Source organism: Aethalodelphis obliquidens, unplaced genomic scaffold, assembly GCF_003676395.1.
Source record: "Aethalodelphis obliquidens isolate GAN/ISIS:26980383/991018 unplaced genomic scaffold, ASM367639v1 scaffold42, whole genome shotgun sequence".
Classification (NCBI taxonomy): Eukaryota; Metazoa; Chordata; class Mammalia; order Artiodactyla; family Delphinidae; genus Aethalodelphis; species Aethalodelphis obliquidens.
This window is the reverse complement of record NW_020837986.1, coordinates 10,929,725-10,955,980: the sequence shown is the minus strand read 5'-3', so window position 1 is coordinate 10,955,980 and position 26,256 is coordinate 10,929,725. Positions and strand designations below refer to the sequence as shown.

The 26,256-nt window shown below is 40.6% G+C and overlaps 1 protein-coding gene across 15 annotated transcripts in view; it reads right to left on the bottom strand.

Annotated features, from left to right (window-relative positions):
* NCOA6 (nuclear receptor coactivator 6) overlaps positions 1-26,256 on the bottom strand; it is a 97,235-nt gene that overhangs the window by 8,685 nt on the left and 62,294 nt on the right. For 6 of the 15 annotated variants that reach the window (XM_027078519.1, XM_027078518.1, XM_027078525.1 and 3 more), the window contains 8 exons: positions 25,232-26,077; positions 23,045-23,191; positions 19,421-20,537; positions 16,766-16,887; positions 10,655-13,606; positions 7,631-7,699; positions 4,706-4,742; positions 232-380 (listed from right to left, as the gene is read on the bottom strand). In XM_027078519.1, coding sequence (XP_026934320.1) covers positions 232-380; positions 4,706-4,742; positions 7,631-7,699; positions 10,655-13,606; positions 16,766-16,887; positions 19,421-20,537; positions 23,045-23,191; positions 25,232-26,077 — 5,439 coding nt within the window. The remainder of the gene's footprint in view (positions 1-231; positions 381-4,705; positions 4,743-7,630; positions 7,700-10,654; positions 13,607-16,765; positions 16,888-19,420; positions 20,538-23,044; positions 23,192-25,231; positions 26,078-26,256) is intronic. The other 9 variants (XM_027078527.1, XM_027078528.1, XM_027078529.1 and 6 more) reach the window with 7 other exon arrangements.

Sequence of the window (26,256 nt, the reverse complement as noted above, 5' to 3'; positions counted from 1 at the left end):
CACACACACACACACACACACACACACACACACACACACACACACACGGAGAAAACACATAGTTAAATGAACTAACAAATAAAGGAAGGACCAAACAAGCAAGTAGACGTCAAAGTAACTTGAAAATTTGAGGAATAGAAGCAAAGACGAAGGGCAAAGTCCTCTGCTGCTGTGATAAGAACCCTATTCTTCTATTTGACTCAGAAATAGCCTCTGCAGCCCACAGCTAACCTTTAGTAGAGCTGGAGGCTGAAGCAGGCCGAGAGGATCGCTTACGATGTCCATTTTCCACACTTTCAGAAGCCACAGCTGGCTCTTCAGTTCGGGAGTTTCTTCGGCTTGGAGTTTTGGACTTCTCAGTTATCTCTTTGGGCTCACTGCTGACAGAGAGAAGCACAGAGTCCAAGGAGGTGAGGGAATCAAGTCACACAAAAAATAAAGATAATAGTTTCATTCACAAGGCAGGAGATTAAGAACTACATAATCATTCTGGAGAGACAATGTTCCACTCTGGGACAATAAGGACAATTATGCTCTAATATTACTGACAATTTAAAAGTGAGTCCAGCTTGTTACATCAGTAAAAATAAAATATTTAAGTATAATGCTGGTGAGATTGTGGTAAAACACATTAAGAACTTGGAACAAAAATCATCAAACTTCCTCACCCATTTTCCTAAAAATATTTCCCTTCAAAAATTAATAGTACCTAAAAATCTAGGAAATTAACAACATACACTGGCATTTACTATGAGCCTAGTAGAGTTAGATAATGGCATATTACAAGTCACATTATAGAATATACACGAGAATATACTCACAATACACTGCTGGGTATACTACTGATTGCTCCTGCCTCAATCCCCTTTTTTTAGTATGTGAAGATTAAAAAATGGTAATATCCAGTATTATTGAGGGTACAGGGACAAAAACTCCTAATGGAGTATAAATTGTGCAACCCAATGATTCTCAGTAGGGGGCAATTTAGCCTCCTAGGAACATTCAGCAATGTCTGGAGATATTTTTGATTGTCATGACTGGGAGGATATGCTACTGGCACCTTTTGGGTAGAGGCCAGGGATGACACTAAACATCCTATAATGCATAAAACGGCTCCCTGCCCCACACCCCACACAGAATTATCTCATCCAAACAGTCAATAACGCTGAGGCTGAGACACCCTGGTGTAATCCTCTGGCTCAGCAATTCCATTTTTAGGTGCCTAAGGAAACAAATCTTTTTACAGAGCTAATTACACACAAGGATGCCAAAGCATTTTATTTATATTAATGAAGATAGAAGAGCTAAATGCTTAACAGTGATAGTACATTAGTTAACTAAACCACAGCACATCCAAATGGAGTCATGAAAAAATCATGCTGCAGAAGGTTATTTAATGATAAAAACTGTTCATAATATATTATTGTGGGGGAAAAAAACAGCTACCAACATTATGAATAGTATACTCTCATTTTTATTATAATACATATTGAGTATATATTTAACCACATATGAATGAATGGGTGTGAGATATATATATGTGTATATAATACTATATATCTAATACACAGTGTTAGATCTATAAACACTATAGTATATATATATAAAACACTGGAGTGTTTTAACTATTTCTATCTGTATATACTCTGTGAAGAGGACTAGAAGAACAACTAAAATATACACAGTGAATACTGCTGAGGTGTAGGAATATTGGCTAACTGGTAATTTTCTTCTTTGTAATTCTCTGATCTGAATTTCAAGTTACCCTCAGTAAACTTTTACTACTTTCATGGTTCAAAAAACTCACGTTAAAATCATTAAAAAAAAAAGAGTTAATTAAATTTACTTGTAAGACATGGAATGGAAACAAAAGTAATGCAACAAAAACAAAACAAAAAACTGGTCACAGGGATGCCTCTTCTGGGAAGTCTTCCATGACCTTACTCCCCAAGTGGAGCTGTCTCTTTTGTCTTTTGGGTTCACAGTCTGTGTCTGGCATTCTAGAGCACCCATCAGGCTGTACAGCATGTTTTTAGGGTCTTGTGTCTTCCGATACATTGTAAGCTTCTTAACCATGGCCTGATTGTCAACTATCCCTACCCCTCCATCGTTTACTCCTGACAGAGGACCCTTTGTTAGTGGCACTATGCCTGGGAATTTGGCCACACTGTTCATTACCCTAGCTTTACATCTAACAACTGTCCCACACGAGCCAAGGCATGTCAAGGAGAGGTGAGACTGGAGCTGGGGTAGAACTGCAAGTCAGCGGGATTTACACATCTTTTTAGAGGTGGTAAGGATGGCTTTCTGGCTAGGAGCCCAGAAAATGGTCAAAGCCTCTGAGGAAGAAGATTCCTAATGGAGGTTCCTCTTTCTCCTGGCAAAACAAAAGCCTCAGCAATACTGTCCTGGTGTTTATATGGTCAATGATCAGGTAACTTAGCGAACAAACACCAACAAGGTATTTTTGGTCTGATTATCTCTTCTTTCTCTAGCCACATAGTTGGTGTATACTTTGAGATATGCAAATGAATTCAAATGTAAGCCCAATCCAAATAAAACTAGACAGGTAGTAGGAATAGCAATGAATTTGGAGTCAGAAGAACAAGGATCAAGTCTTACCTATGTATTTATTGGCCACGATATTTAACTTTCTCTCTGTTTCAGATTCTTGATCTATAAATCCCCATCTTGTCTGCTATAATACATTAAGTGTGAGAGCTCTGGAGGCAGAAGGCCTGGGTGTGAATCTCAGCTTCACCATTTACTGAATCTGTGGCTTTGGGCAATTTAGTTAACCTCTCTGAGCTTTAGGTTCCTCATCTGTAAGACAGAATTTCCTTTCCTAATAGATACCGTGAAAATTAAATGAGATAATACATCTAGGGAGCTTTTAGCCCAATATATGGCATAGAACAGCATTCAAATAAATGTTGGCTATTATAACCACCTTACAGGGTTGATACGATAATTAAATGAGAAAACGACTGTGAAGCGGTTTTACAACCCAAGTTGATACACAAGTATGATAAATTCTTTAAAATGTTATCTAGTACAGTCCTACATTAAAAAAGGAATGACTTTTGTAATAGGATAATACTTCTCTCCATGGGGCTAATGAGGTTGAAGCCACAGTTGTATTTCATTTTGTTAGGTTATGTGGGGTAGCACAGTATAAAAGAAAAAGCATGGGTTCTGCGCTCAGACCCCATCTGCCATTCTTTCTCTTGAGGATCAAACAGCTATACTTAGAAGGTGTTGCAAGGACTATTATTAATGACAATGATGGCAACAGCTCCTATATATATATATATATATATATATATATATATATATATATATATAAATTTTTTAACATCTTTATTGGAGTATAATTGCTTTACAATGGTGTGTTAGTTTCTGCTTTATAACAAAGTGAATCAGTTATGCATAGACATGTTCCCATATCTCTCCCCTCTTGCATCTCCCTCCCTCCCCCCCTCCCTATCCCACCCCTCTAGGTGGTCACAAAGCACTGAGCTGATCTCCCTGTGCTATGCGGCTGCTTCCCACTAGCTATCTATCTTACGTTTAGTAGTGTATATAGGTCCATGCCACTCTCTCACTTTGTCACAGCTTACCCTTCCCCCTCCCCATGTCCTCAAGTCCATTCTCTAGTAGGTCTGTGTCTTTATTCCCATCTTACCCCTAGGTTCTTCATGACCGTTTTTTTTTTTTCTTAGATTCCATATATATGTGTTAGCATACGGTTATTTGTTTTTCTCTTTCTGACTTACTTCACTCTGGGTCAGACTCTAGGTCCATCCACCTCACTACAAATAACTCAATTTCATTTCTTTTTATGGCTGAGTAATATTCCATTGTATATATGTGCCACATCTTCTTTATCCATTCATCCAATGATGGACACTTAGGTTGCTTCCATCTCCTGGCTATTATAAATAGAGCTGCAATGAACATTTTGGTACATGACTCTTTTTGAATTATGGTTTTCTCAGGGTATATGCCCAGTAGTGGGACTGACAAAGGATTAATCTCCAAAATTTACAAGCAACTCATGCAGATCAATAACAAAAAAACAAACAACCCAATCCAAAAATGGGCAGAAGACCTAAATAGACATTTCTCCAAAGAAGATATACAGATTGCCAACAAACACATGAAAGAATGCTCAACATCATTAATCATTAGAGAAATGCAAATCAAAACTACAATGAGGTATCATCTCACAATGGTCAGAATGGCCATCATCAAAAAATCTAGAGACAATAAATGCTGGAGAGGGTGTGGAGAAAAGGGAACATTCTTGCACTGCTGGTGGGAATGTAAATTGATACAGCCACTATGGAGAACAGTATGGAGGTTCTTTAAAAAACTACAAATAGAACTACCATACGACCCAACAGCTCCTATATATTGAATGTTTATTATTTACTCACTATGCTGAGTGCTGAAAATGTTATGTCATCCAATTTTCAAAACCACCACAAAAGGCAGGAACTTAGCCACCAAGTTTTGTTAAAAGAAATGTTACCTCTGAGGGGTTGGTACTCATGACAGCTCCCTACTTCAGCAGGAAAAAAACTGGTACAAAGAGTGAAGGAAAAGGACAAGGTGAGGAAAGGTTTAAAGGTTGAGAAAGATGATACCTTTCAAAGAGGCTTACGCCATATTCATGCTAAGTCTGCAGAAGTGATCATCTTACCTTTGTCCAGAGACTATGGCAGCATTTGCCTCGAGTTCTGTTAAAAATACAAAGGACAGAAATGAGATGTAGGAGCTTCTGGTGTATATGTCCACAGGGAGAAGCTAAGTGTCTATGAGAATTCTGAATGCCTTGTTTAGGCTAACGGGTCTCCATGCGCAGCAGGATCCTCACCCTAACGTGGTAAACAGATAGAGTTGGCATGGACACAACTCAGTTGTCTGGAGCATAAGATACTTACTCAGTCTATTTTTATTTCTACTCCATACTGTGAAGTAATCCTGTTTGGATCAACGTAACTAAATTACATTGCCTGGTTCATATTTCATCCAGCTATAACTATTTTAGTAAAATAATCCTCTTCCTCTCATGCAGAAGAGACTGTTTTCATTCTTAGAATATCTCTTCCCTCTTGACATATTTTTTTTAAACAGTAATCTTCCAATATGTCTTAAACATCTATTAAGGATGCATTCTCCTCCAAAGGAATTCCTGAGTTTTAGAGAGCAGACTGCTTTACTCTGAGATATCACCTATACACCCCATTATGTTCCTCTCTTCCTCAACCTCTCAGCAATGCCCTCTAAAAAAGGAAAATCTCTGTCATTTGTCTAGCAGGGTTTTGCTTAAATGAGCATCCTATGCGTTTACCAGGCACTTCTTTATTAGCACCAGCAGGAAAACATCTTCTTCCTCCATTATATGCCTTTAGGTAGTTCCATCTTTTCCAAAAGACCATCCCTGATGCATCAGATAGCAGTCATCTCTCCTGCCTCTGGTCTCCCACAGTCCTTTCCCTGTCCCCCGTTTCAGGGAATTCAACACCTGAAACACAGTGTACCTGTCTAACCTACCCTACTTATTACACAGTAACCTCCTTGAAGGCAGTGGAGTCAGAGTGACTGGGTTATTTTGACCTCACTGCTTATTAGCCATGTGACCTTGGACAAACAGCTTGACCTCTCTGTGCTCAATGTCTCATCTGAAAAATGGCGATAACCACTTTACCCACCTCAAAGTTAAAAAGATTAAATTAAATAACACATATAAAAAACTTAGTACAGCAGCACTTAGTAATAACTCAGTATTAGCTATTATTAGTATTGCTATGATGCTCATGTTGATGCAGCCTTCACGTAAAGAGGCTGTCCTACTCTGCCTTCAATGAAAGATGCTGGCAGAGGAGAATCCATGCTTCCCATTTGTTATTTAGCTCCCCCATTATCTAACTCATAAAACCTGGAACCCCCTCCACAAGAAATAGATACCAACTCACTGAGTCTCTGCTGCCTTGTTGGCTCTGCTGGAGCAAAGAAACTCAGGAAATGTGTGCTCAAAAATAAAAATGGCTCAAGTCAAAAGAGGTTTACTACAAAAAATTTTGGTTAGTTTGCTCTTTTGAAACAAAATTCAATGCTTTTGACAATTTTAACACTATCACAGCTAATTCATATGAGTGGAGATCAAAGGGGTTTTGGTGAAGGCAATTATTGGCGTAGGCAGTATTTTAAGGAGATTCATTTGAGCCAAACTTTTAAAAGGAACAAGATTCTTCAGCAAATTACTCTGAGAAGGAGGACATATGATATGGTAAAGTCCATCTTCTGGAGAAAAGAGTTGGGGCAGGAGATGGAATTCCCTTCCCCTTTCTAGTTGCTCCTTTTCTCATCAAAAATGAGTTTTACTATCTAATTCCTTCTCTGAAGAATTTGTTCCATTTCTACCCTTCTCAGGTATCATGTGGGCAGTTGGTAGCAAACGAATCTGGGTGGCTAAAATGTTTTTTGCTCATCCATTTTTCCAGAGGCCTGGTTTTACCCAAAGAATGTAAAATAGAAAGTCCTATCCATCATATAGGACATGGCACCCTGAAGCAGGTTTTAAAATAATCACAACTTTTACCTTACTTTTTAAAAAAATATTTTAAATTTTATTTATTTAAAATTTTTTTTGGCCACCCCGTGCAGCTTGTGGGATTTTAGTTCCCCGACCAGGGACTGAACCTGGGCCCTCGGCAGTGACAGCACAGAGTCCTGACCACTGGACTGCCAGGGAATTCCCAACTTCTACCTTACTTTTACTGACTTAGATTCAAAATTAAACTTTCTTTTTAAAAATTTTGTCAAGTGTGTGAACTGTATTGTCAGCGAGACTCTAACCTCCTTGTGGAAAGCAGTCACACTTCTTTTTTTGTGGGGGGGTATCCCCCAATAACCTACAATGACAAAGAGCCAGGTAAGACTAAACTGTAACAAATCTATAATCTTTATCTGCTTTGGCAGTCTAATCTTGACGGCTGTTACTGCCATCAAGATCCTCATGCATTCAGAGCTGAGCCAGCATTTCACAGTAGTTATTTGTGAGATTACCATGGGCTCCACCTTCCAGAAACATCATCCCTAGTGCTATTTACAATATCTTGGTCATGGGAAGAAACTTAACGCCATCTAGACATGACTGAAATGACTCTGACTCCCTGAGGAATGGCTACCTCACTGCAGCGGAGGTTTTCGGAACAAGCCTCCACTCCTGTCATGATAATGCAATTACTGTCTTAATGCAGTAATGCCTCCCACCCCAGTGAGTTACTGTATGCCAATCAGTCAGCTGCCAGCTATGGGTGCCAGGGTCATGGAACAGGGCAAACTCTGCAATGGAAACCACCCACGGCTTGGTGGCAGACAATGGGCACTGAGATGTCCTTCTTGAGTTCCCTGGCTGACACGAGGAATGCGTCAGAGAGCAAGCTGGTCAGGGGAAAAATAACTTCAAATAGTACTGCATAAGCTCTGCCACTCAACCGAAGTCTGCTCTGAAGCAAATAGATAAGATAGTTTCAGCCACTTCCTGGCACATTGAGGACAGCAGTGGTTCCTTCACATGTAACCTATTCCACTCAAGAAATTTTTCCAAGGTGGGCCTTACCTGGTCTGGGAACAGACCCCTGCAGTGCTGTGGCTGGAGTTTCCTTTGGGACTAAACTCTGTGAAGGGGCTAAGGCAAGGAAAAAAAAAAAAAAAAAGAAAAGAAACAGGGCTTTAACATTCTTTTCTAAACAAAGCAGAAAGCATTGACTGAACCGAGGGCTAAGTAACTGCTAAAATACACATATTCTTAGAAAGCAGTACTTGAAGTTAACTTTGAAAGTACAGTACATTCCAAAACTTGCTTAAAAAATTAACTAACACTCAGTAACAAAGACTAATGTCAGGGGGGTTCTGTTTTTCCTTTTTGTATGTGCCAAGATCAAGGAAGGATATGGCCATGAGGACAACAGCACCGATAATTTTTGCTTCTTGGGGTCAAGTTCTGCCCAGTACTCTAAAAAACCCAAAAGCATACTTTAGTAGGCAACCCAAACCACTTTCAGAGGGACAATTATACCATTCAACCTTAGCATTTAAAAAATTGTCTCAACCCTCTAAAGACTACATTCCTTGAGACCTGAAATGAATCATATATTGTGTACTTTTCTATAGCACCTGGCAAGTGCGATGGGCATAAAGCAGGTATTCAATTCATATTTAATGAATCAAATCAATTTGATATGTTATCTACTTATTTTATCTGTCAATTACCAAGAACTTACTAAGGGCAAGGCTCTGTGCCAGGCACCCTTAGAGACCAAATTCCATTCTTCTTGCCCATCAGGACTCAGTCTAGTATTAAAGATATACACAAGTGGTACTCTGGAGTCAACTGTGATGTTATATGAAGCAGATTCATAAAGTATAAAGTACTATGGGAGTCCAAAGCAAGGGAGATCAATTCTAGATTGAGAAATCTGAAGGTACACTAAAGGGAGAAACATCAGAATTAGGCTTTGAAGGACAGAGAGAACTCAGGCCATTGAAGAGGAATGGAATAGAATACACAATGTACTCTAGAATGGGAACTTCTGGGATCATACCGTAAAGATTGAAGACATAGATATGCCACAGTCACTCAAGGTTATGTCCTCCCATCTTGACACTCAGTCTACCATCCTAGATAAACTCTACAACAATAAGTTTTACCCTCATGTGGAAATTGTGACTTTTGTAGATATCTCTCCCTGCTTAGTCAATGATGCATTTGTGTTAAGAATTTATTTTGGATGCTTATCTAATAAAGTTTAAAACTGTACCTTAACTTTTATTTTTTACTCCAGTATTGGTTTCTCACACTTTCAAGGTAAAAGCACAGAAGCCCCTTGAAAAAGAATGGAAATAATCTTAACTGAAATTGAGAAGTTTTTTTCCCAACTACTGGTTCATCTCCCTAACGCTCCTATATTTCTCTAGGATTACACAGGATCCAGATAAAAGTTATTTTCTAACAACTTCATCGTTATTCTCTTGGTATCAGAGGGAAAGGTTCCCTGAAAGGAAGTAGAATGGAAACATTTAATAGTGGAGAATATATTTAAGTTACACCAGGTTTTTAAAAAATTCTTAGGGCTCACTTACATCAACAGAACTAGAACCAGGAATATACAGCACCCAGCCCTATGAAGTCTCTGTCTCCTCCAAGGGCAGAGAACTCCTTAAAGGCCTTTATCCCTCCCTGTATCTCTAGTTTTGAAGTGAATAGGCAGAGAGAAGGGGAATTAACCTTTCCAGGGCTCTGTGTGAGGCAGTGTGCTGGCTTTTACGCTAAGCCCGCTCAGTGAATCTTTGTATAAATTCTGGGAGGTAGGAATTACAATCTCCAGTTTACTGGTGAAGTACACGGCTTACAAGAGGTTAAGGGATTTATCCAACTGCAACTGGTACCAGTGGAGCTAGAATTTGAACCTTGATCCTACCAGAATCTTGTGTTCTTTCTGCCCCTCCTCCTGCCCCTCGAAGCATTTTAGCTGCATAAACAGGTGCTATTGGCTGGCCTAGGATACAGCAAAGGTCCTTTGAGCTTTGGCAGTGTTTGATTCCACTCTGGGGAAATAGAGCTTCTGTACCACTTAAGCCTCACAGAAGGAGGAACATTACGTATGTGTGGGGAGGGGCCGGTGCGGGGGTAAATGCCAAGGGAAGGAGGGTAGATGTAAGGACATCTACGTTTCCATCATTAGCCCACCTTACCAGTACATAGGAAATAACCTGAAGTAGAAATACATGAATGGAATGGTCTAATTTTCAAAGAGATTGCATCAAAAAGAAACTGGCAATAAGAATTCTTTACCTATTATTGAATGATTACTATATTCTAGCCCCGTGCTAAAAATGTTACATACATTATCTCATTGAATTCTTACAACTACTATTGTCCCCATTTTACAAAGGAGGAAACTAAAGTTTGGAGTAGTCAAGTAACTTGCCTAAGCCCGAACAGCTGCTAAATGCTGGCACCAACCTAAACCTATCTCTCAACCACTTTGCTCCTCCCATGTCTATTACCATGAAAGCTGGTTTTCTGGAAAGCTCTCCCCTGGAGTAGCCAGTCAGAAGGGAAGAGTCCCTGGGATAGAGTACAATGAGGAAGGGGCTATAAGAAACCTGCTCTGAACAGTTGAGAGCAAGTCTTTACCACAGTAAGGAGAACCTGCAGAAACTGCTGTTTACCCTTAAGGGACATGGTTAAACTGGAGGCTCACAGTATAGACTTTGAATGAATACTGAACTCTGAGCTTCAATCTTCTCACCCGCAGAATGGGGTTAGGGCTACCTGACATGGTTGGTATGAAGATGATGTAACACAGGTGAAAATGCTTCTTTGTAAAATGAAAAATTTTATGTAAATAAAAGGTATATGATTATTTCAGGAGCTGAGAGAGAACCATATTAATGAATGTAAACAACGTGGGATTTTAAAAGGGAAGTATATTTCCCAATGTACTTCAAATAAATGAAACTATCACTATTGCCATTTAACCCATTCTTCTTCCTCCAAGTAGAAAAGGAGTCATGCTTTCTCTTGTGGGATAGGTCATCAAAAATTGACATGAGATGATGCCAGGCCCCAAGTACATACCTATGCTGGGTAGAAGCTCTGGATGAGATCCCACCTTCTCCTCCACTAGGCCACCTGCAAGTGGCTCAGATGCTATGCCAATATGATTGTTTTTTGTGGTCGGCGCCGCGGAGATGAGCTCAGAGGGTACCAGAGTGGTTACTATCGAGCGTACATTGGTGGGGAGAGTACTGCCAGGTAAGCTGGGTCCTGCTGAGGCGGAGCCGGGGCCCACAGGGCTAGAGGTCATTTTTAGCAGAGTGGGTGCTGGGGGTGTTGGGGTTTTACTGTCCAGCTCTGTGGATAACTGCTCTGTTCCCATGAGCCCTGGAGCTGTGGTCTCTAGCCCTTGGCCTTCAGTTTCTCCATCTGCACCATATTGTTCTTCCCCTTTCTCAAGAGAGCCTGTAACTTTTTTACATGCCTTGGTCAGCAAAATCTGGCCGATTTTGTCCACTTTTCCTTTGCCCTTACTAGATGAGACTGGGCTTCGCCGGTTGACAGAGGAGCCTGGACTATTGGTCAAAAGGGGAGAAACCACTGTGGTTGACTGTGAAGAGGGCAGAGTGCTCTGATCTGCTGAGGTGCTCACCTGAGGACTAGTCTCCTCTGGATTCAGTTCTTTTACTTGCTGGACAGGGGGATGAGGAGGGACAACTGGAGAAGTTGTACAAGGTGGGGAAGGAAGCTGAACAGGGGTGGCTCGTGAGTTAAGGACCAAGGGTCGACCTGTCTGTATGTTTGCAGCAGGACTACTGGAGGGGGCATTAGGCAGTACAGGAGCAGAAGAAAATTTTATATTCTGAGGTATGTGTAAAGGGCCAACGACTGCAACAGAGGGAGGCATCAAGCCAGAGTTGGTTGTCAGTGGGGTTGCAGGAATTGTGCTTGGCTGTGATCCTTTCATAACCTGAATTATTGAGGATGAATTGATAAAGACAGGTGTAATGAACTGAGGCCGGGCATTTGACTGAGCAGCTGACTGTCCCTCAGAAACCATAACCTTGCTACCCACATTGGGCATTGTGACAACTGTTGACATTAATGCAGACTGCAGGTGAGTTGGCAGAGCTGCTGATGTGTTAGCTGAAGTTGTGATGGGATTGGAAGTTACAAAAACAGTTATCTGATTTGGGGGCAAAGGAGTGGAAATGGAGGAAGAGCTGACAGGTCTTGACATTACTTGAGGGATGCTTGGTGCAACATTAGAACTGACCTCACTCAATTCTGGATGCACAAGGGTTGAACATGGCTCGTTACTGTGAGGTAAATTTAGGGAATTAGAGGGTTCTTTAGAAGACGAATCCTGCAGTGTGGGAATGACAGATGCTTTTTTCAGGTCCTCTCCAGAAACTACTGGAGGTGTTACTTCCAGATCTGTAAGCCCAGGGGGTTTAATGGTCACATTAGGAGCTCCAGAGTTATCAAGAAGTTGACTTAACGATGTTGGTGCTTCCCTCATAGCAGGAGACACCAAATTTTTGTTCTCTTCGATACTGGGAAGTTTGTTAGTATCCGAAGGTTGCCCATCCTTTTTGGATTGATCTTCAGGGGCAATTTTAACTTCTTGGGCAGGGACTGCTTTTAGCTCAACGTTTACCTGCTCCTTCCTACCCTGGGAATTCTGGCAGTCGCTGTCCTGAGGCATAGTCAAGCTCTCCTTGTTTTCCTCAAGAACACCCCCTATTGCAGCCACAGGCATGGTAGGATTCTGAGGATTCAGCCCGCTGTTGTTAGGGAAGCTTCCAGGTACAGGGGGGTTGGCCAAAGGAGTAGGACTGACCAATACGTTTCTTGGCAACTCCACATTTTGCAACAAGGTTGCATTAGTTTGAGAGGCAAGAGTAAGTTTAGGGGCTTTTGAATTTTGTCTCCCTGGACTTGGGGTGGTTTTCCTACTTGACCCAGGACTAGACCTGCGACTGTTGCTTGGACTTGCCCGTTTTGTTGCTCCAGAATTAGACTGCTTTCCAGAATTCACCACCACAGAATCTAATTTGTGAGTCTGTGGGGCAGCAAAATTGGAAGGATTATTCATGGTAAGATTTGAAGGTGCTTGTCCGATGGCCTTCAAAGTTGTTGGATTTAGGCCCTGTTGATCAAAGCCTCTGTTTAAATTTGGCCTGGGAGGTAAAGGAATATTAATCTGTGGGGGGAAGAGTCCTGCTATGGAGGCATTGAGTCTTTCTGGTGATAGACTGATTTCTGAAGGTTCTGTGCTGGGAGGGCGGTTGTTGGGTGTCTGAGGATAATAGGGTCTGGGGCTGGCTCTGTTTGGTGTTTTAGGCCTAGATGTTTGGGTTGGGGCAGCCACATTTGGAAAGTGGTGGCCATGAGAGCTGGGCAGGGAATTTACAGGAGGCTGCTGGGGAGTTGCACCTTGAGTTGTTGAAAGGGGTGATGGTCCAGGTTTTGGCCCTGTCATCATTAACTGATTCTGGGAAACCACTAAATGTGAAGGCATGTTATTTGGGCCTCCTGAGACAGATGGTACTTCACTGCCACTTGCTTCAGGGAGTGAGGACATCTCTCCCAGTGGTGAGCTGGAAGGATTCTGGGGGTTCTCCTGGTATACCATTTTCCTTGAATTGCTTCCCAAAGGAGTATTCACAGGCATTGGCATTCTTTGCTTATCAGGTGATGGCGGCACGGAGGCAGGTCCTTGCAAACTGACCATGACAGGCACACTGCCACTCTGTTGCATGGGCATTCTCTGGGAGTCCGGATTCAGGGGGCCCCTTGGGGGATGGACGCTCTGGGAGACTGGAAGCCTAACTGATTTGGGGTCCTGCTGCATCATGAGCATCATCATCATTTGCTGCTGCTGCTGCTGAGACTGTGGCTGACTGGGGGGTGGTGGCGGCTGCGGCGGCGGCTGCTGCTGTGGTGGCTGGGGTGGGGGCGCCACATGCTGCATGAGCTGAGGAGGCATCTGCTGAAGTGGCCTCTGTTCAACTGGTTGAGAAGGATAACCTAAAACGAGCCCCCAAAATCAGGGAAGTTAGATTTTCAGCAAGAAAAGCTTTGCTACCTTTAGAGTATAGCCAAGAAATACTCATCTAGGTTGCACAGACTGTGCACAAACAGTTCAGGCATGCCCGTTCCCAGGGTGGGTATGGGCAGCCCCTCATTCTTTGACATAAGCAAAGAGGCACACTGCTTAAGGAAGCAAAAAGCAAAGCATCAAGAACCTGGAGCTCCTCAGTCTTCAGGGTTTGAATGAGGCATCACCGCACTAAGACTGTAATAGACACTGTGCTATGCACTGAAACTGGCCAAGTCTATACCAGCCAAACATTCAGATGACACGAGAAAAACTCCATCAACAGCAAACAGTTGACCGCCCAGCACTGGGGTCTCATGCAAGCATAGTAAATATTTCATTGTACTTGTGAATGAAGCATTTAAGAGTCACTTTTTTTCTGTTAGCACAGATTAATTTTTTTAAGACTTGGTTTTGTTGAAAACGCCAGCATTGAAGATAGCCTTTTTATTCTTTCAACAGAAGTAAGATATAAAATTCTAGGATTCAATTCCTTAAGGAAGAGGGATTTAAAATTACTCCAATCCATTGGCTTCACACACCATGCTGCATCCTTCAGGCTCAGTTCTTTGGAAAACCCAATGAATTAAACTGCCCCTCCGACGTAAATCAGTTCAATAAATAGTAGGAGCTAATAGAAGCTGATACACACATTGAAAATAAAATGAGGGCACTGAAGTTCTTTTTACAAATATTAATTTCTGTTTACTTTCTTACATGTAAAACTTTATTTGGAGAAATATTTTCTATGAATCCATAATTGAAGAATAAGCAAGAAGCACAGCCCTCAGGAATAAAAAATAATTTCAGGAAAAGAACTCTGAGGGACAATGCCTTATAGATTTCTAGAAGGCAACATCTCAAATGATTCTTTCTTTTGTGAAGATTTTATTTGGCATTTTAGAACCAAAACCTTACACAATCAGCAGAAAGGATGAAAAGATCATTAACCAAGAATAAAGGTTGTTCAGTGGGAAAAAGCGGGCATATAACTGGGATACATACAATTTCACAAACTAGATTTATTTCACTGTTGCATGAAAAATACATTAGGAAAGTTTTACGAAGGTACAGGCATAAGGACAGCTGGCCCTGGCAGTCAGAAGTGTTGGCTCAAGATTTTCAGAGCAGCTATCAAATGCTGCTGATCCACAGGGTCACACCCTGTGTTTAATAGCTAATCAATGTCTTCTAGCCAATGACAGACATGGCACCAATGAGTACAATGTGCAGAATCCAGTTTTGAAGTTTCTTTTTAATCCTTTTTTGTTTTAGGCCCAACTAACCTCTTTACATTTATAAAGCCAACAACATATGGCATTTCTATAGGTTTAACTCAGGTTCCCATGTTAAGAACTGTAATTTCTGTAGAAGCCTTGATGTCAGGGCTATGATACAAATGCCTTTTTCTTTAAAATTAGGCCACCAGACAGCATAAATACCAAAGAGAGCAGCACAGACAATACAGCAGCCTCTCTCGAAAGTAACAGTTAAGGGCATGGCTACTGTAAAGGTTCCAGAAGCTGGAGGCAGCAGTCCAAAGGGCATTAATGATAAGATAGATTGGGTTGTTGTGACAGAATGGTGGAGAGGGAAAGCTAGGACACACACACGTGCATATAACATAATAAAAAACCAAGTTTATTAATCAAAGGATGAAAATTCATATGCCTTTAGGGGCCAGACCGGTAATGAAGAAGAGAAGTGGGCTGGTATAAGACAGTAGTAGTTCTGTGGACAGAGCCAAACTGCAGAGCTGATGCTCTAGCTAAAGGCATTTAAATTCAGGTTTCTGTTTGGTTCAGGATGCTGCATGACAATTCAAACATATCATAGGCTGAATTCAGCCTACAGGCTTCCAGTTTGCAAACTGCAGAAAGGAAGCAATAATGTGTGTGAGAACCCCTGGGATTTAACAGAAGAATTCAGATGTATCTGAGGGAAGAAGGCACCTTCTTGTTCATAATGCCTCTGGACCACCACCAAAGACTGATGACCTCCCAGCCTCAACTGTGCTGCTGTAACTCACTGATGGGAAGTGTGGTGTGCCCAAACAATTTGTAATAAATAACACAAAGTACTGACATCATAATGAATTCATTTTTTTTTTGGATTCACTTTCAAAATACATAAATTAAGGGTGGACTAAAGTTTATCCCTAAAGTAACATCACTTACATGCCAAAAAAGGAGGTGGAGGAACTAGAAAGGAAGAAACAAAACATAATCCTTTGTATACACATGGAAGTGTGGCCTAAATGTGACAGGCTTGTGTGTCTTCAACTGTGTCACAGGGGAATAAAGTTACAAATCACTGCTTAGGCCAAGAGGAACCAGGTATAGAGACACTGTGGCAGCTGACCTTGGTTCTATAATACCTAGGTTGGAATGAATGAATTTTAGGAGACTTTTTCCTTTTCAACATAATTTTCAACATTTAGAGGATGATATTATTTTATAATCAGAGGAGGATACAACACAGAGGGCTTCAACAATATTGGTCCTATTTATTATTAACCTGGGTATTATTATTAACCTGGGTAGGAAGTACATGAGTGTCTCTTTTATTACTCTTTACATATTTTTTATGTTTAAAGATTCATAATAAAAGTTGTATTTAAAAAATCTTATTTTAAACCCTGGTAGTTCTCTGCTTTGAGAAAGCCCCAGTAGGAAAGGCTGCAGGAAAGGCAGGCAAGCAGGATTAGAGTGAAAACATCTTTTCATTTAATCTTAATCCATTTTGATGCCAGCTAGAATCTTAATATTGACAAGAATAAAGAGGCACTTGACATTTTAGTCTGATTTTATGAAGACCTAAAATAATGAAGACTAATTTGAGCAAAATACACACACACACACAAACACACACATACACACAAATACATACACACACATGCCTTCAGAAGTTATATTTGAAAATTTTTAACTTAATATCAAGGCACAGTTTCCAAATACTAGACACATTAAATCACCAAAGTAGCCTAGTTAGTACACAAAATAAAATACTATTGTTTCCTTGAAAAAAAGACTTATAATGCTGTAAATAAATGATGACAAGCATATAAACTTTAGTTAACATTTTATCACCTGGTGGTCGGTTTGAAAATTCTGGCAGTTTAGGGCCTGAGTTGTCCAAGTTAATTCCTTGTTCTCCAGGCAATGGCTGCTGATCAGCCTCCTCCAGACCAGCTGGGCGAGTATCTGGGGTGCTAAAACATAAATTACACATTTGAGAGTAAGCTGTACAGTTTATACACAAAACTAAGCTTAACCCCTCCCCTGTTTCTGAAGAAATCCATTTGCATTATCATTCTTAGCATTATTTACATCTCTCTAGTCTGATACAGTATTCAATATTTGACATAAAAAATCTGCCAATTTCATTAAATGTTAAAATCCAGTTAATTTAATAACATGGCTATTTACTCAGTGTTTTCTACAAATTTCTGATATAATGATTTTCATGTAATCATCCATCCCTTAGATGTTTTAAGGGATCGTAGTTTGGGCTCTCAATATTATAAAGTACTGTGCTTATGAAACCACATTATCTTTAGGGTAGCTATCAGATTCAACCAGGGAGTCCAGATTCTTTTTTTGTGAATATTGCAGTGGTGGCTCCAACAATTCATAACACCTTGCAAGAAGCTGTAGATTGGCTAATGAAAGTGGTATTCAGAGAACAAAGAAAGCCGGAGAATACCAGAACAAAGCTAATTAATTTTGCTGCAGAATGTGTATTTAACAGACATCCCCATTGGCTTTGGGATGCTTTCATTTTTACCTGGGTGAACCTTAGAATTTTTAGTGGGGAAGAAAAAAATGTTACCTACTAACACCCACATTCCCAAAGAACCAGAGTGCTCACAGCCCTCATTTTGTTTTTAATCTTACTCTTAGCTGTACTTTTCTTTTCTACCTTTTGTTTCCCTTTGCCCTGATATTGGTCACCCGCTTTTAGACAGTATTTTACCTTACTGTACTCTCTGTAGTTTCATAAGCCTTACCTTAAATCCATTTTAAAAGCCCTAGCACATGAGAATTTAGAACCTGAAGCAGGTCCTGAGCACATGCAGATGCCTATATCAATATGCTCCTTATATGACTTCTCTCTCACTTCAAATTATAGGCAAGGATTCTGCAGTATCCTTTACTTTCAAAGAACTGTATTGCTAAAAAAAATATCTCAGATACCTGTTCCAGTTACCTCATGTTATGGATGAAAAAACAAAGGCCCACAGCGGTGTTAGAAAACAGGTCCAAGGTTCCATAGTAAGCTAGAAGTAGAAATGGGAGCATGCACTCTTACTTTTAACTTACTATCTCCCTTCCTAGGAGCCTTGATGCTGTATAAGGCCCTTTTCACAATCTGTAGCCCCAACAAGTAAGCAATCTCCCTAAGTGCTGGTGCAGACAGCAAAAATCCATACTAATGGCAACTGAAGAACCTTGCAATTTTACTCCTAGATTACTGGGAGGAATAAATATTGCCACAGAAATGTTATTCCCACACAGGTCGATAGTAGTAAAGAATTTAACTTAGAGCTATTGGAAAAATCAGATAACCAAACGGGTTATTAATTCTGAATTCAAGAAAAATATAGGTTGTTAATATACAATTATTGAATTTTGATTTATAAGATTCAAGAAAAAAGTGAATATGATATAATATTAGAGTACAACCAAAGAAATATTGTGAGAAGGCTGAGAGAAAGGCAGTTGGTTTCATTTTGAACATTTCTGTTTCCTTAACTAAAGCTCCCCTACTCTCTTCTATAGTTCTAGCAATTTATTTGAATTAACCTGTTTTACACTCCTCAGTCACTATTTTCTGGTAATAAATGTCTCTGAATTTCAGTTTTATAATTAAAGGCAGAAAATCCAGTTTAATCAATATTCCCTTTGGAAACATTTTATCAAGGCCAAAAATATAACTTAAATTAATGCTTAGTTTCAGGAAATGTAATATAAATTAATTGCCCTTCCTGCTATAATCTTGCAAAAGAACTCACCTTTACCAAAAGGGTAACTGATTTAAAAGGTCCAATCATCTTAGCATGAGATTTTAAGCTGCTGCTGCTGATAAAGAGCCTTTAAAGGAAAGGCACCTGTACAAAAAATCATTTCTATTTGAGAGACAGAAGGGAGTCTCCATAAACGGTTTTCATTTCCAAAACACATACAGCCTTTCTGGTTCCCCAACAGTCATTATAAACCTGACATGCTTTGTGGAGTTGCAGTGTGGCAGCACTGGCTACCTTTCAGGCTCTGAATGCCACAACCCTCCGGAGACTACAGACTTAAGAGACATATATCAGTTGACTGCAACGTATGAACCTTGTTTGGCTCCTTATTTGAACAAACTGTAAAAAAAAATTAATTTGAGATAATCAAGGGAAATGTGGACACTGTCTGGAAATGTGAGAATATGAAGGAAGTATTAGTTTTTCCAGGTGTGCTAATGGTATCGTGTGGTCATAAAAAACACAGAACAAAGACAAAAACCTGTCCTTAACTTTCAGAGGTACATACGCAAATATTTAAAGTGAACTTGCTTTAAAATAACCAAGAGGATAATGGGGAGAGCATGGATGAAGGCAAGATGGATTATGAGTTGATAATTTGAAGCAGGGATAATTTCATTATACTATTCTTATTTTATACATGTTTAAAATTTTCCATCAAAAAAAGTTCACATAGAAATAAATGAATAAGATTTTAGGCAAAACTATCACAACCTACTTTAGATCCTGCTGACTATTTTTCTTCTTCCGAGGGGGTTTCTTCTTCTTCGGTTTATTTGCGTTGGTATTATTTTGCTTATTGTTTACCCCAAAATGGCCTGCAGAGATATCACTCTGCAATAAGTTGACCAACAATGGGCTTGTTAGCGTGACATCCTTATTGACCGGGAAGCCTGGATTCTGACCACAGGACATCTGATTTCCATTGGGTGCTCCACTGAAAGGTGCATTGAAAGGCATCCCATGGCCTGAGAAGTGGTTTCCCGAGGCACTGTTTCCCTGCATGGCCTGCACGTGGGGGGGGACCATGTTGCTTTGTTGCATGCTAACATCAGGCATCATCTGAGACAAGCTGACATCGTTATTTGCTGTAGTAGCAGGATCGCCATGCGGCTGGGCCATATGTGGGCTGGGCCCTGGTGGCCTCAAGACCTGCCCCTGAATCCCCATAACCTGAGATGGACTGTTGTTCACGGGCCCTTGCTGGGGCAGCATCTGTCCTGACATCTGTCCCGTAAACTGCACCATGTTTCCTTGCATGTTTGGAGTTGGTCCCCTCATTATCTGTGCTGGTCCCGACATGACATTAGATTGGTTCTGAGTGTTAAACTGTTGCTTATTCCCCTGCATTTGATTGGTCATAATCTGCTCTATCATTGGGTTCTGTGGAAGCAAAACTTGCCCCTGAGGCCCCATCATCTGGTTATGTGGTGCCATCATTTGTGGGCCCTGCTGGGGAAGCATCTGCTTGGGTGGGGTCATCCTCTGGGGCGAGGGCCCAAGATTTTGGCTCTGAGGATTCACCATCATCTGACCCTGTGGCATAAGCTGGGCCCTTGAAAGGATCATAGGGTTCTGAGGGTTCAAGGTTCCTTGTTGCTGGACCATCTGGCCCTGGGAGGGCACGATCTGCTGGTGCATGCTCATCAGCTGAGATGGTGGGCCCTGCTGGGGCTGGCCTTGCATGTTGCCCAGGTTCACCTGAGGAACCCCAGAACTACCAGCCTGTTGGTTGTTCATGTTGCCATGAATTCCCATGAGGCTGGGCTGCATCATATTTGGTGGCCCGTGGGACACCTGCATCTGGTTTTGAGGAGGACCAGCTCCTTGACCACCTTTAAAAAAAAAAAAGGCACAGTTTCAGAAAGTAATACTATTATCTTGCTGGTATTAAGATTCTCAAATTACCTTAATTAGAAAAACACAACTCACCCATATCCACTGACCAACATAAACAAATGTGCTGTGCTTAACATACTTCTTTGAGTTTTCCATAGTATGGATATGTGACTGTGGCATATATTCTCAGTGACCATACAATAGAGAAGGAGAAACCGTTTCTTTACTCCTATTTGGTAACTTAAAGATAACATTTTGAAGATCAATAAAATTTATTTTCTCTTAGATTAAACAAAGAGAAAGGCAGCATCTCATTATTTAAAAATGATGTGCAGCTACCTTAAAATGAAGAAAATTTATGAAAAGCACTGTAGGCTAGTGAAATAAGCTCTGCTTTAGATGAGTCAGGAAACAAAAAATGTGATGTTGCCACTTAAGAAAACCTCAGCAAAGTTGAGAAGACATTTAAAAATGCTCCTTGGAAAACTAATAATGACTCTCAAAGGTTATGCATGTGATATCTGGACTGACATCTGGATGTTACACTGTAAAGAAAAGAACAGCTAATACTTCTTAAAGACAGGTCTCCTCTGCCCCAATGTGGTAAAAATTATTTAATCTTGATCTGGAAGCTGAGCCTCTGGTGGAACTAAAAGACAATTCAGAAGCTGCAGACAGAGGACAGTCAACAAAGGATGTTAAAACTTCAGTGACCCTCCCCTGTGGCAGTCCCTGGTGGACCACATGGGACATGTTTTATTCTTCTAAATTATTTCTAATTCAGACAAAGAACACTGCTTGGCTTGCTGCAGTGTTTACTTATTGTTGGGTCTTTGGGACTTTCCTATAACTGCTTATATTATCTCTCCCTTTTTGCAGAATAACCTTCTAGCTTATTTTATTCCCCCCCCTTTTTTTTCATTTTTAAATGGGGACTAAAAAGTGGTAGCCACAATGAAGTTATGAGCTCAGTCCATGCTCCAGCCAGGAGACAGGGGACAAACTGTCCACTGTTAATACAATCCAGATTTTTCCTGAATCCTAAGGAAGATTTTCTAAACTGGCCTTAAATTGAATTCCATGACCACTGTATATACAATATACACTAATATACCAGTGTATATTCATCCAATCAACAATTATCTATTGAGTACCTAATATGTACAAGGCATTTTTGGTACTGAGGTAACATCAATAAACAAGACAGATCAAATCCCTGACCCCTTAGAGTCTAGTTGGCAAGAGTAAAATAACAAAGTATTTTCACAGGAAGAAGTAAAAGCTAACAAGAGAAATAATGTAGGGTAGGAGAAGAGAAAACGACAGACAAGAGTAGAGCTCTCTTAGATGGGATAAACAGAGAAATCAAAACAATATGTGCACGTGGGAGGAAGGCACCATATAAAAATATATCAATAAAATAGTTGTGCTTATGTGGAGGAATTATGAATGATTTTATCACCGTTTTAAAACTTCCTATAGAAAACATGAATTCACATAACTCAGGAATTATAGTTTTGCATTAGCAGATAGGGGAAGTCATGCAGTTTGCCCTACCCTTCTCTAAGCTTTCAAGAGATTTTGTTTTTTTTTTTAAGTTTAAAACTATTCTCCTTCCTTACTGATTTATAATTAATGTTGGAACCACATAACTGAACTAACTCCAAGTGGGGATCGGAGTTCAGAAAATATTTGTGCTACCTCAGTCCAAATTTCCTGAATGAGAAAGGGTAAGAGGGTTAGTCATGTGTCACCTAAAAGCAACCAGAAACATGAAGTCTGGGCTTATACAATGTTGCTTACAAATACTTTTTAGCCATTCTGCTCCACACTATTTGTCCTCCTAACCTGTAATGATTAAAGCCTGGTCTTCAAACACCACAGAATTCAGACACTCAGCATATACAATGTTAACATGAACTATAAAGAGATTTTAAAAGCCACAGTTGTTCAAAATGCCATGTGCCTCCATGCCTTTGTACCTATCATCTCCTTTGCCAGAAACACCTTTTGCCCTTTCACTAACTGAGCGGTCAGCAAACTATGGTCCATGGGCCAAATCAGGCCCATTGCCAGTTTGTAAATAAACATGAATTCAGAGTTCAGGAATATAGTTTTGCAGTAGCAGACAGGCAGGATGGAACACATTCATTTATGTATCGTCTATGGCTACTTTGGTGCTACAACAGCAAAGGTATGTAGTTGCAACAAAGAACATATAACCTGCAAAGCCTAAAATATTTACTATCTGGTTCTTTTCAGGAAAAAAAAAATGCTGACCCCAGCTCTACCTCAAGTTTTATCTCCTTTCTTTAGGTGGTTCTAGATTCTCCAGACATTTTACCTAATTTCAATATATCAGTTATTGCCCTGAAAGAATAATTATTTATAGGTCTGAAACTAAAGGGAAGGACCAGGGTTTCTATTTCTCTGTATATCCTTGTTGTCTACCTACCTCACAATGTTCAATAAATGCTGGCTGAATAAATCACAGAAAACAAACCTGCATGCTGGACATTTTGATTTGCTTGCAGCTGAGGGGCTCCTGAATTCCCAGGGGTAGTTGCTGTGGTCGAAGGCACCTGACCTTGCATAAAGTTCGGATTGGCCTGTCCTGCTGAGAAGCCAGGTGGGAGGCGTTTAGGCATTCCTTAATAGAAAACAACGAGTAAGGCAGTTACCTAGCAAATTTATACTCTTGCTTAGATGTGGAATGAATAAGGAAGGATGAGCTGCATGAAGTCTCCACTGGCTTAGCTCTCTCTGTCACACTGGTAGGCTCTTTAATAAGGTTGGGAAAGATGGTTAAAAAAATCAACACAATCTCTTACATGAGCATTGTCAAAATGAAAAAGAAATACTAAAAAATTTACACTTAGAACATGCCAAGGAAAAGATGGCAATCTGCTCCCTAAATGTGATGAGGCCACGTCACAGCAAGGTTTAGGGCTCACTTTTCTGTAATACAATGGACCCCAAAACTTTACATACTTTAACACAGGTACCAAAGGAATATGCTGAATTCTCTCATATTCACACAAACTGATAAGAACTACTATAAAACAAAGACCTGGGTCCTGATATTAAGCATACATAGGTGATTTTTTTATTTCCATTGAGGGAAATGGATGATAATTTCCTTTGTGGAAAATTTCTCCCCAATATTGTGCTTGTCTCTTTGGAAGAGACGAGAGATCAGAAACAATTCACAGGAGCGTCAAAGTGAGGGTATATTAAATTTATCATTACACCTTCCCCTCAAAAGGATTGCTGAGATACTGACAGCTGTGGTACCAAAAACCGTACTCTGATGCAATCTTACTAAAGTAATATTTTCTTTTATAGGAAGGTTTAATTTCAGAAAACAAATCTGTAATAAGGAGAATCTCAGAACCCACTCATAGTTTATAACATAGGCCTGGATGTGGCCAGATCACCTAGGTGAGCACATCACTTGCTCTATGAAAAGCATTAAGACCTAAGCTCACTTAAAATTTTTTTGTATTAGTCCATTTATTTAAGGGCCAAATTTTCAATGTCCTGAAAAACGCTCTGTAGACAAATATGCATTTGTCCTTTCTTTAGCAGTGACAAGTCCCCATTTGCATGCTTCCATTGTAATTAAATCTGTAATCACATTTGCAGGAGGGACTACCCAGCTTCCACTGATCCAAGGCTAGATGCCCAGAACAGTGAAGTTTGGAGCCGAAACATTCTTGCACTTTCTAAAAACTTCTTAGGATTCAAATATTACCGCCTGCATGTCAGTAAAAGTAATTACAAGAGAGTGAAAAAAGACTGATGAGCAACTTAATTTCACCAGAAATCATGGGAACATGCCTTTGCTATGTTGCACTAAAGATGCAAGGGTTTTTTTCTGGGTAGGCAATGGGTGTCTTTTGGTGGGGGGTATGTTTATCAGATGACGGTATTACTCTCTATACTTTACTGAAAAGCTCCAAGCACATTCATGTGCACTAGATCAATGATTAATAGGAATAAATAATAAACATGGAGATGGATAAGTTTTACTGTAATCGTTTTACCTCTCACACATTAAGCTCCATTGCTTTTTCTTCATACAAGAGGCACCTTACAAAATAAATAAATAAATCTCCTTTAGGTATAACTGGTGGAATTCCCTCTCTAAGGAGCAGGCATTGGCATTATAAAACTATAAAAGTCAATGATTTCTGAACTTATTCCCCTTTATATTTTAATAAAATTTAACAAACACCATGCTATTTTACTAACTAGGATTATCAAAATTGAAAATCAGAAGGGCCTTTTCCCCAACAAAACCCTATTCTTATCTTTTCATTTTTGCTCTATTGCATAATCTTAATGTTTTCAACAGCTGAGTAGCTTAAGCTGTTAATAAAATCCTGTTTCTTCTGGACATTTTAATTTACTAGAAGAAGATCAAGCAAAAATATTTTGAAAAACAAAATGAACATCTCTATATTGAATTTTACCTGCATTTTTATCCAGAGGGCTAGCTTAAACATAACCAGTAAGATGCTGCATAATGTATCAAGTTAACTAAGTCATATCAAGTGTCACCACTATATCCACAAAACCAAATAATTACATCCTTATTTCACTCCCTCCATTAACTCTAAAAATTGAAGTTCTGCTAAGATCTATGTCTAGTAAATTTACCAACACAAATGGCTTCAGTGTTCCTCACCTCCTAGGCCTGGATGTAAACTCTGTGGCCCCTGATTTGGTGGTTGCTGCTGCATCACCATGAAGTTAGGTGGCACGTTTCCCTGTTGAACCATAGGATTCCGACCCGGAGAGCTGACGGGCTGCTGAAATCCCTGGGGAAGTGGGTTATTTTGAGGTGGCCTTGGTCCCATCTGCTGCTGAGTTTGGTTAACCGTTGGGGAGGATGCAGGGGATCCCTGCTGGAAGGAGGAGGGTGAGGAGGCAGGAGACTTGTTGGTGAGGTGGGGCTGCTGCAGGGGGGCTGGGACCCTAGAGGGCCCTCCCTGCAAGCTCTTCATCTGAGGAGCTGTGAACTGGCCTGGGTTGCTCATCTGAGGAAAGTTTGTATGGGCTTGTGAAGCTTGCTGGCTGCCAAAGGGATACGGAGGGGGAGGGTGGGAAGGTGTCTGTACCGTGGCTAAGGATGGTCTTGCCTGGAGTTGCTGTTGCATTGGGCCAGGCAAAGGAGCCTTCTTCCACCCTTGATTTGCAGTCATTGTGCCCAGAGAACTCTGGGCTGGAGGAGGCTGAAGGGCTCCCGAAGGCAGCTGGTTCCAGCCTGGAGGAACAGGCACCTGAGCTGGGGCAGTAAACTGGGGTCGAATTCCCTGCGGCTGCTGCTGCTGATGTTGCTGTGGGGGTCTTGTCTGCAGCTGCTGCTGCTGTGGCTGTTGCTGCGGCTGCGGCTGCAGCTGGGGAAAATTAGCTGGGTTTAACTGTCTGTTCACAGGGACGGGCTGCATTGGGTGGTGCGGGGGAGCTAAAGATCCTGAGGGATGACTTTGCTGCTGTATATGGAGCCCAGAGAGGAGTGGATCCATTGCATCTGTTTAAAGACAGTCAACAAAGCAATAATTAACTTACTGCAACCTAGATCTTTCAGCAATCCTACAGTCTTGGCAATTCTGCAAATATAGAGTAAAATGTTCTGGGATCATTCAATGAAACATTTGTGAGCACTTGCTATAATGCAAAGCAACTGCCGAGATGACAGAAAGATGAATC